The 11550-nt window shown below is 37.0% G+C and overlaps 2 protein-coding genes across 2 annotated transcripts; one reads left to right on the top strand and one right to left on the bottom strand.

The window, feature by feature from the left end:
• Positions 1–425: 425 nt before the first annotated feature.
• Positions 426–5903, top strand: LOC117627753 (adenine phosphoribosyltransferase 3). The gene is made up of 6 exons (XM_034359984.1): positions 426–784; positions 1131–1241; positions 3767–3859; positions 4650–4799; positions 5327–5385; positions 5517–5903. Exons 1-6 carry the CDS (start codon positions 703–705, stop codon positions 5568–5570), a joined length of 549 nt encoding a protein of 182 aa, XP_034215875.1. The 5' UTR covers positions 426–702; the 3' UTR covers positions 5571–5903.
• Positions 5904–9070: 3167 nt separating this feature from the next.
• On the bottom strand, positions 9071–10392 carry LOC117626919. The gene has a single exon (XM_034358725.1). The coding sequence runs from the start codon at positions 10206–10208 to the stop codon at positions 9306–9308; it is 903 nt and encodes a 300-aa protein (XP_034214616.1). The 5' UTR covers positions 10209–10392; the 3' UTR covers positions 9071–9305.
• Between the last annotated feature and the right edge of the window lie 1158 nt (positions 10393–11550).

Below are 11550 nucleotides of genomic sequence, written 5' to 3'. Positions count from 1 at the left end.
TTCAAGGGTGTTAGTGTAAATAACTCTTCAAATTTTTCACAGTCATCATACTATCGATATTGTCGATATTGTAGTGATATTATCGATATTTTAGCAATATTATCGATATTATAGCGTTATTTTGGTCAAATATTGTTGAAGTGTGAAAGAAATTATCAACATAGATATTTTTTGATATTATCGATACTTATACAATATGTGTATAAATATGTTTCAAAATATCCTAGATCCAAAAAAAGATAATATCCTCAATATTTCATCGATATTATCGATATTTTAGTTGTAAAGTCTTTTTCACAAAGTCAGTAACTCAAAGAAACGCGCGAAATCGGCCTAAAGACAGCCGCGCCTTACTAGTAGAGAGAAGGGCGTGTTTGGCTGGATGATCTCGTGATTCCTCTGTTTTTTCTTTTTCACCTTTTACAATCATCATCCCTCTCTCGGAAAGTGAAAACTGAAAACACGCTGCACACTTTCTCTGCTCACTCTATAAATACTACTTCTCTCTTATCTCTGAGCCCACGCTTCTCCCTCTCTTTCTCCCTCTCCCTATCTCTCTCTCTCTCTCTCTCTCTCTGAGTTTTTGTCACTCTGTTTCTGGTGGAATACAGACACACAGAGCGGTTTTCTGACCTGGGTTTTGGTCAGGGAAACTTGAAGAAACAAAGAGTGAGTTCTTTTGGGTCTCTTGCATACACCACAATGTCGGTTTTCAAAGATGAAGATCCTCGCATCCATGGCATTAAAACCAAGATTCGGGTCGTCCCCAATTTCCCCAAACCTGGTTTGTTCTTCTTTTTTCTCTCATCTAAAATTTGGCGCTATTTAAGTTTTTCGTTTTCGTTTTTGACTCAACAAGTTGTCTTAAAAAATGTTGTATCTTTGTCATGAAAACCTGATTATGTGGCCTGACTGAAGTGGGTTTTCATTTATAGTGCAAAAAGTGATGGCCTTTGTGATAAAAATGAAAATTTTCATTTTTGGTTTCCTTTCATTTCCCCTCTATTTTTCATAACAAACAGTTGAAGTGATTGTTTATTCTTTTTTTCTTGTGGTTGTTCTGTCTTTCTCTGTTGGAAATTTGCTTATTTTGTTTTTGGTTCATGTCCTGCAACTGCCACACTGTGTAGGTATTATGTTCCAAGATATCACAACTTTATTGCTGGACCCAAAAGCCTTCAAGGACACAATCGATTTGTTCGTTGAGAGATACAAAGGCAAAAACATTTCAGTGGTTGCAGGTAAAAAAATTAAGAATATATATATATTTAAAATTTTATAATTCTCTTTCGTTAAGGACTAGTTGGAGAACTGGGGTTTAAAGATTTTGCGCATTTGAGCCAAAGGACCAAAGCTTTTAAAGAACTTTTTGTAACAGTGATTAGCTTGAAGGTGGTGGGTCCATGCTTACTAGAAAAGTAGGTCTGAGTGATGCAGAAATTCTCAATATTGCATAAGTTTCTCCTTGTCCTTTTGAATGCTTCTAAGGGGAATTATGGAATGGAAGTCACACTGGGTTTTGGGAGTGATTTTTTGTTTGACTATAAGCCTTGTTAGTGCGTTATGCCACTGATGGCTCTCTCTGAAGTTCTTTTCTTTATTCTCCTTTAAAAAAATTTCTCCAGCTCCTCACATTTGCTCTCTCTCTCTCTCTCTCTCTCTCTCTCTCTCGTGGGTATGTGCTTGAGTCCAATTTGCGTGGATGGTGGTGGTTGGTGATGATGCCCACCTTGTTAAAAGTGGACCCCCATTTCAATTGGGCCGAATTTTTTGGCTTCATTATAATGTGGGTTTCCAACTTTACTGTTCGGTGACCCTTATTTATTCTCTTTATGTTGTTGCCCTTCCTTGTGTCCTTGAGTTGCTGTGCATTGTGGAAATTTATTATTGTGATGTAATTGTTTACTGTAATAGTTTTATGAATCTTTGCTGTCTTGGCTTGTGTTTGGCCTTTCAAAGATTGATAAAAGAACCATTGAAAGTTCCTTTTAAAATTAAGCTTCTTTTGTTTGGCCCTACTAGTTTTGAAAATATTACATTGTGGAAGATTATGAAGAAAATTAAGCTTTGTGTCTGTGGAGCTGGTAAAAGTCACATTTATGCCTCAAGGAATCTAATCGGGATTGACTTCATTAGAAATCGATTATATATTCACATGCTTTCCATTTCATTCATAACTTATAATAGGTATCCAAATATACCACTTTAGGTCCTACACAGCTGAAAATTTAATTCCATTTCATTATTGATTGGCCTTGATTCTCAGTTATTATATTGATTTCCCAAATTATTTGGTCCAAATTGTTTATGTATGTTTTGTCTTGATGTGTGTACACTAGGATCTATCTATTTGTGCGCTTATGTGGACTTAAGATGTCTTCTTGTGTTAATGAAAGTCCTTGTACCTATTTGGGAATCTGCCCGCAAATTACACCCTGACATTGAAGCGTACCGTATTTGTTGTTATTTTAATTGATGTTGTAGTTGATTTCTTGTTTGTGCTTAGTGTTTCTATTAGAAGAACCAATATTTCCTAGTATTATGTTGCCCTCGATAACCATGGAAGCCAATTCCTAGCCTTGATCATTAAACTCTTACATTTGACATAAAGCACTGTTACTTTTCCATAGTTGTAGTCTTATGCTACATTAGAAATTGTAATTTGGAAGGATTTCTTTCCCTATTCATTCCTTCATTATTGTCTCATAACATTTGATTCCATATTTCTTATGCATTGGGAATTATGCTCACCGTGCCGTTCTTTTAAAATTTCTTCTGTTCTTATAATAAACTTTTTACCAACATCTTTCTTTATCCTTGAAAGTATTTTAGCTGTTTCTGTGGAACCAAGGACCTGAATATGGTAATCTTTTCTTTGAGTCGAGGACCTAAATACGCTTGGATTGGACCTTTATAGATATCATTGTATTCTGGTAGAAACTTAAAAACCTGACAATGAAATTACGGTCCAACTGGTTGGGAAGCTCAATATGTTTGGACCATTGTCTGGAGATCATTGTATTCTAGTGGTAACTTAAATTGAATATCTGTCCTTTACTGTTTCTTTTGAGCTGAGTGTTGTACCGATGGGCCCAATAGGAGCCCATACCTGTCCAAATCATGCACCGATACTGTCCCCACCTTAACCACCAAGGAGAGAGAAGACCCAATGGACCTCTAGGTGTGGGGTTTTATCACAAAAGGTCTCGTTGCAATTAGGAGTGGACCACCTATATTTAAACTGTAGATTATTGTTGTATTTTCCAATGTGGAACTTACACATGGCTTGTATCGAGCCACCTACACCCACCACTGGCGACCTGAATATACTTGGACCTTTTTATAGATATCATTGTATCCTAGTGGAGGAAATTGCAGTCCAACGGGTTGAGAACCTGAATTTGTTTGGACCATTGTCTAGAGATCATTATATCCTAGTGGAAACTTAAATACCTGATAATAAAGATGCATTCAAATGGGTTTTTTTACTTCCCATTCCCATTTTCATGTTAAAAGCGTTGCTATTTGTCTCCTTTCATGGCATTATGTTTGTGGATGGTGCATTTAGAATTATTTGTGCTGGTACACTTTTATTGCTCTGGTAACAGAGTGATCGACACAGAAATTATGCTTGTTGTGGCCTTTTCTAAGTGAATAGTGATAACCCTGTATTGTTTGAAGTCTCAAGTTCTATGTGGTAGTAGAAAACATTTCTGTAGCCCTTATGGCGTTCTGAAATCTGAGGTTTCATTTTCGTTTATTTCAGGAATTGAGGCTCGAGGTTTTATCTTTGGCCCTCCCATTGCATTGGCAATAGGAGCAAAGTTTGTTCCCCTGAGAAAGCCAAGGAAGTTGCCTGGTAATTTTTATCCTATTAGATATTTTGTCTACATCTCTTGGTATGACTGACTGTATGTGAACATGTTTGTCCTATTATGTATAGTATGTTCATATTACAGTTGGTCAATATAGCAAAGGTTGTGATGGTCTGCAGTAGAAGTTATCTTCAAACGGTAATCGCATATGACATTCGGATGCCACATACTGACTTTCTGATCAAATACAAGACAGTTCTGCTTGAGTAGCATATTATAGACCGCCATTAAAAGGGATATTATTTCTCCAGTGTATCCTTTGTGTAAAAGAGGATGTAATTATAATGCCAATGAATTGGGCCCTTGATGAATAATGGCTTGAAGACACTGCTTGGAAGTTGGAACTGCCTTGATATGAACTATGAGTCCTTGATAATTTATGATGTTACATGCTTCTAGTGTGGTTTCGTTGTCCAATTCTGGCTTTAAAATATATCTGTTTCTGTCCTCTCCAGTCCTTGCATGTCTTCCACCATGCCGTATTTATCTAGGGATTATTTCTTCAGTGAACTGCAGAGCTATGTGTTTTTTTGTTTTGTTTTTTATTTTAGGGCTGTATACTGTCCAGATAGTTTATGATGCTCTTGATACTTCGGAACTTATATATTTTTAACTTTTAATGTTCTAATATCTGACATGCAGTTATGTGCCTTGGGAACCACATTTAAGAGGGCTGTCTTACGTATAGTTTTGAATCTCTTTTTCCTCTTGAGATTTCATCTTTGAAGTTGTGACTAATCTTAGGATTGCTGAAAAACTTTTCCATGGTGGCAGGAGATGTTATTTTTGAAGAGTACACTTTGGAATATGGAAGGGACCGTCTTGAGATGCATGTTGGAGCAGTAGAACTTGGTGAGCGAGCTCTGGTGGTTGATGATTTAATAGCCACAGGAGGCACACTCTGTGCTGCAATGAATTTATTGGGTAATTACTTTGTTTTAGTATTATAAACAAGTTGTTGGTTAAAATATTGGAAGAATTCATGTTTTATATGGGACTAGTCACCGGTGCATCCATTGGTGATCTGTGTCAAGTTCATATTTCAGTTCAGATGTCCAAGCTGTGCTCAAATTAAGTATCTATTCTGTTTTTTTGTTTCAAATGTTTGGCTTTTTTCTTGAAAAGCATAATTTTCATTTAGTACTTTTTTGGTTCATGATATTTTGCTTAGTTAGAAGTTAGAAGTGATCAGAGTCTAAATTCTGAGAAAACTTATTGAATTGTAGTCTTTTGATTCTTTGAAGTTCTATTTTGTCATCTAGGTTATTAAGTATGCATGTTATATTCGTCAAAATTCTCTTTGGTTTAATCAACTAATTGTTGTATTAAATTTGGAGGCAGGATTTCTGGATTGCTTGCTTTGTTCCTTGGCAAATTTCAACATACTTTAAATTTGTGGATGCTTGTAAGACCTTAGTGCTGATTTGGTAAAATTAAATGTTTCCTCTCAGAACGTGTTGGAGCAGAAGTAGTTGAATGTGCATGTGTAATTGAATTACCAGATTTACAGGTGAGTTGGTTTAGCTCTCGGCTTTCCTCAGTTCTATGATTACAATATGAAAGAAAGAACCCTATGGCCCTTCTGCATTGCTATGTTTTGTGTCACCATTGCCAGTGACTTCATGCTTCCTGATGTTGCAGGGTCGTGTGCGATTGAACGGCAAGCCATTGTATGTACTAGTTGAATACCACTGATCCTGGCAAGAGACTATATGATTCATCTGTGTCGGTGCTGCATGAGGAACATGCACATTGTGGGCTACGCCCATATCCGGAATCTGATTTGATTCACCCCAGCCATTCCCTTTTCCCTGTTTCAATGATTAATGAAATTTGATAAACCTTGGTTGCTGAGACCCTTCATTTTAGCTAGTACTAGTAGAGCATAGAGCATTGAACTATGGAAACCGTTCAATTTGAGAAAACTTCTGCAGGACTCATTTCTTTGTTTTTCCATGAACTCAATTTTATGTAACCCCCTCATTTTGTCTCTCAGTTCAGAGCCGTATATATAGGCATTGTTTCTTAGTGATTCTTGCACTTGAAGCAAACTTGAAATCTGAGTGGGTAAGCTAGAGGGAGTTTGACCTTGATTTGAGAATGTATGATCAAACTCAGATTGAGGTTCATACAAGTTCAACATATCTGAATTCCCAATCCAGCTGTAGTAATGTTGTTAGCTTGATCCATCACTCGTCACTTTATCAAAAGTTATTATGTTCAATTTTGTATGAACTGAGCATGTTTTCTCATGGGCCACTTAAAATGTGTGGTCTCCAGTAAACCAATATGTCATCATGGCCCAATGCAAATAGGAACACCCTGGTCCAAGTCAAATTACATCAAGGCAAATTCTCATTTGTTTTTTGCTCTCTTCCATAGAGAATCTTTCAACTCTTTTGAATACAGAATCAATGTGTTTTCGTAGATGGAATATTTTATTTTGCTTGACTTCGAAAACATACGTAAGGATGGGGGCAAGAGAGTTTTTTGGTAAGTAGAATTAAATTTTATAGGTCACAAGGTTTACATCATAGATTGTGACCATACACCACCCTTGTCAAGCCTTTCATTTTCTCCTAAGACAAGTATTGTTTTAGCAGCAGTTGCGTGACTTGCGCTGCACTTTGCCAAATTAACCAAAAGCTTGGGCAGTTGAGAAGGACATCTATGGACCCAAGAAACCCTACTGACTTCTACTGATCATCCTAAATTTCTTTTATTGGATTTCTCTTCATCCTTCAACAACACCACCAAATGTAAAGCCTCTTACCAAATAACAGAAATTTAAAACATAACAACACAGCTACCACTTCTTCTAATGGAATAAAAACACATCTATGCTATTCATTTGCTTGTCTTTTCAGTTTCTAACACTTTTAATCAAATCTGGAAAATGTTGGTATTGACATTAAGTGTTTGCTTATAGGTGCAGTGAGATTTCTATCTTTACAATCCTACTGAAAAAATATCATATGCGCCGGATATATATATAATAGCCTCTCTCTTAGGATGTATATGTAGAATACATAGTATGTTGAGACTTGCATGCATGTTGCTGGTGAATATGTTTTCCACCGACTTAGGGCCCGTTTGATAGTCATTTCTGTTTTTTGTTTTAATTTTTTAAAAACTAAAAATTTATTTGGTAACTAATTTTAGTTTTTTTTATATAAAAAAAATGAAAATTGAACAAAAGTTGTTTAGTAATAGATTTCAGATTGCAGTTTTATATTTTATGTCAAACATGGAAATGAAATTTTTTGGGGTCAAGTTGTGAATTTGAGATCATAAAATGAAAGCACATGTTACAAAGAGTTCGTAGTATTTTTCAGTGAATTTTTGGGAATTATGATGATTCTTTTGGTGAATTTTGGATCTGAAGGTCTCGAGGCTTGGGCTAGGTCCACAGACAAACGCAAGAATCAAGTGGCCGGGTCCAATCCAGAGGTCCCAAATACTGAGTTTTGGTAATTGGAGTGCATTTCATGTGCGGTGATGTAAAATTAGTGAATGAAAAATGTGCACAAATAGAAATGAAAACACTTTCAAGTTGTTTTAAAAAATAAAGGTGATTCTGAAAACTAGATTTCACTTTTTTTCAAACTTAAAAAGAAATATGTTACCAAACATGTTTTCAGTTTTCAAGTTTTAAAAAAAGTGAAAATGAAATTTTTATCAAACAACCTCTTCCTCCTTTCCGCTACATGGGAAGTCCATAATTGCATTCCTAAGAGTGCACTTGCCTAACATAGGAATATAAATTCAAACTCATTCCCAAGCTCCTAAACCTTGAACTAAATGGGGCCTCTAGAGCATGTAGCCCAAAGAGGTCAAAATTGCAAAAAAGGGAGTGTAAGTGAGCAAAAAATGAGTGGGAACATACAATTTTTAACAAAAGGAGTGTAAGTGGACAAAAGAAGAGTGGGAAAATCAGCTCCCTTTATTTAAGGATTATAATAAGTAGTTTTTATGGGCATGATTCTATGGGGATTTGTGAAGAGGGGGAGGGGGGTTGGGTTTGGTGTGGGTGGGTGGTTGGGTGCTCTAATGGAGGCAAGAGTAGGCTACTTATGTTGTCTGACGACCATTGTGGGGGAGGGGAGTTTGGGTGCTCTAATGGAGGCAGTAGGCTACTTATCTTGTCTGACGACCATACGCCCATTTATTGTAGAGATACTCGCCTAATCCTCTAGAATATGGCCCAACTTTTGCATTTGTTTCATACCTCATAATCAATCGAATCCTATCCCTTTTGTGTAAAAAAACACTTAGTTCTGAAGTTGTAATCAGTTATATGTTATAAGATGCCCTTGAATAGGATAGCATCTCTATAAAAAAGAAAAAGAAAAATAGAGACTGATCTAATTTGCTAAGTTTTGAATGCATGCTTTGTCTACAATCATTACCAATGAATTTGGATTAGAATATAACATTGTTAGAGTATTCCCAACTAACTTTTGTTATTATGAAATCTTCTTCTCTAAATATAAGTGTTTCTTGAAGTAGATATTGTAAATTTATGGATGACAATTGTAATTATGTCTAATGAAAAATTTATTACTGAAATTTTTTATGAATATGGTGAGTCAAAAAAAATTATATGACTATAAGTTACATTTCTAGAGCAGATTTTCATTGCCATCAGTATATATATTTTGGGAGCAGATTGCCATCATAATTAGAATAACAAATTTTATTGTTTACTAGTGCAAGTAACACTCTATAGTCCAGAAGCATCATCATTATGCTTCTTGGTGACTGTTATAAGACTAGATTAAGTGCTCACTCTATACTTTGCCATAGAATTAAAATTACATGTAAATGAATTATTGCACAAGTAGTTAAGTTTTGATAACCTCCTTTTCCAATATCGTTTTGTATTTTTCTTTTTTCAAAAAAAGCTAATTTTTAACTATTCTTAAAATTTGGAAAACATTTCAATGATTATATTGTTATTGTGAATTGTGATTAACGTCATCTCATGGTAGATATGGATTGGGCCACAATTTGCCCGTCCTTAAGTTCGAATTTCCTTATCATAGATTAGAAAATCATTTTACTAACATTATTACCAAACAAACTAATCTAACATGTGAGAGCTCTCTAGTGAAATTTTGAATGACTTAACGGAATAAAATCCATTAATTCCGTAAGTGAAACAGTTAAACTGAGACGTAGCATTAATCATAAAAGAATAAAAACGGCAAATTGGATAATTAAGCATTTATCAACTCAATTTTTTTTTTTTTCAATAATCACACCAAAATATCCAAAAAAACAAAAGAAGAAAAAAAAAAATTGAGTTGATAAATGCAAGAACAAGATGTGATCAAAACCTCACAAAAATATATAACAGGACAAATTTTAAAAATTAAAAAAAAAGAAAAAAGATTATAAAAAAAAAAAGGATGAAAGAAACATTGTATTTTACAGTTTATAGATGATAAGAAAGCAAGGCAACACCGCGCGTGAGTCAAACACCAGCAACTCGCCGTTGTCCCCGCTCACCGAGTCGAACCCAAACCCGACCCGGCCATCTAACAACGACTCGAGCTCCAGCTGCTTCGAGACCCGACCCGCAACGACCCGGCAAACCAGCATCGCCCTCCGGCCCCTGGAACCACCCGCACCCGCATTCTCGTGGGCCACGCCGCTACCAGAGAACGTGCAAATCGCTTTGCCCTTACCTCCGTGAAACCCCCACGCGCCACCGCACGTGTCGTAGACCCCGAAGCCCGAGGTGGTGGGCCCCAGGCAGTGGAACCGCATGACCTCGTTTCCGTCAGCGACGCACCGCACATTCTCCTCCTCGCACTGGGCGCCGCCTTTGGACCCGGCCCGGCACCGCGCCTTCACGCTCTCCCTATACTCCTCGAACCGGGCAACGGTCTTCGACCCGTTCTGCACCTTGAATATCATGTCGATCCGACCCGAAAACGCCTTGGGGCTCCAGCTGGTGTGGAAGATAATCTCCACGACGTTGCGCGAAGGGTGGCCCTCCGGGAGCTCGGTCAGGGCCGGTAGAAACGGGTCGTGGGGTCGCGTGGGTCTGGTTCGGGTTTGCTGACCCGGGCTTGAATCGGGTTCCGGTTTGGTGGGTAGTTGGGATTTTGGTTTGGGTCTTTTGGATGGCGGACGTGGTGGACCCGCCAGCGGCGGCGGCTTGAGCTTTCTGGGCTTGTAGTGTTTTGTGGTGTCGATGACGTCTTTGATATTCTGAACGCTTTGTCTGCAACTCGCGCTGTTCATGAGATTTTTAGGGGTCGGGTGGTAAACGTCTTCGAATGCTCTGGATTTGCACTGCAACGACTTCACCCACCCACTCGCCATTATTGTACGGAACTCAAAACAACACGGTGCTGTGTTTTCTGGGTTAGGGTTTGAATGGGTTTGTTTGTTCAGAGCTGAGCTTTCTTATTCTTCTTCTTCTTTTTCTTCTCTGTTTCTGGTTTTCTTCATTTGTCTTGGGAGAAAAGAAAAGAATGAAATGGAGGAGGAGAGAGATATGGCGCGTTTATTAAATGGGGGGAGGGGGGGTTTCTAACTTTCAACCGGATACGTGACCGGGTGTGAAATGACTGGACTACCCTTCTGAGGATTTTGGAATTACCCACGTGGATTTCTCAGTCTCTTCATGAGAGAGGAAGCATGCTGCTCAAAGAAAACAAATGTCACCATAAATGGGTTTAATTTGATGGGACAAAACAGGGAGGTCGAGAGAGATGTGTCTGGTTACTCTGGTTCTTGTGGTATTTGAATTTTATGTGGGAGATGGGAGTTTGGTGGACGTACATGATTAATTAGCTTTGCATTTGGTTGGGGTTACATTTGGTCATCTTCTTCATCATGATTTCGAAAACATTTCATTTTTATTTAGCTTTTGAATTTTTTTCTTAATTTATTGCTTTTTATTTAGCTTACTTGTGGAATGAGAGGTTTAAAACCTAATTAAGTGCTTTTATTTTTTGCCGTTTGAAAACATTTAAATGTGTTGTTTGCTCATTTCTAATCACATTGTAACAGATTCAACTTTTATTTTTGTTTCATCATCGGTGTCTAAACTAGTGGTAGTTTTGTCCATCTAATTAAGTAGTAGGTCTTCTATTCGACTCACATGAATACGAATATAATAAGTGATTCAATACCAGTTTGTCGAAATCGAAATGTGGATGGGTAAAAAACAATTCAAAAACCTCTCTATTTTCCCATCTTTTTGGCCCTCTCTCCATGATTTTGAAAATTGAAATGCAGTGCACTAGACCTGCTATACTACAATGATGACCTTGAAAGAAACTACTACTCAAATCTAAACCTTTGGTAAAAGCAAAATACATTTCTTCTTTTCTTTTTTTTCTTTTTTCTTTTTTCTTTTTCCTTCTGAAATTTGAATTATAGTCACTAAAAAAGAAGTGGATGATAATCAGTCGCAAACCCATCAAGTTAATTAGTATCAATGATCCAACTGATCTCCATAAACAGGGACTTTATTTGCATTCATTTGAAAATACACATTTAGTTGGTAAGTACCTAATCTAGTCTAGTCCTTTTCTAATAAAGGCTTTCTTGCTCTGACATATCTAACCCTCAGATAGCTTTATGACTTTCTTGCACCTTGAAATCAAAGAAATAATAACCATTTCACATTTCTTTGGTGGGGTTTCTGAACCCTAAT

Source organism: Prunus dulcis, chromosome 5 (assembly GCF_902201215.1).
Source record: "Prunus dulcis chromosome 5, ALMONDv2, whole genome shotgun sequence".
In the NCBI taxonomy this organism is placed as follows: Eukaryota; Viridiplantae; Streptophyta; class Magnoliopsida; order Rosales; family Rosaceae; genus Prunus; species Prunus dulcis.
Note: the sequence above shows the minus strand (reverse complement) of the source record. Positions and strands in the feature narration are given on the sequence as shown.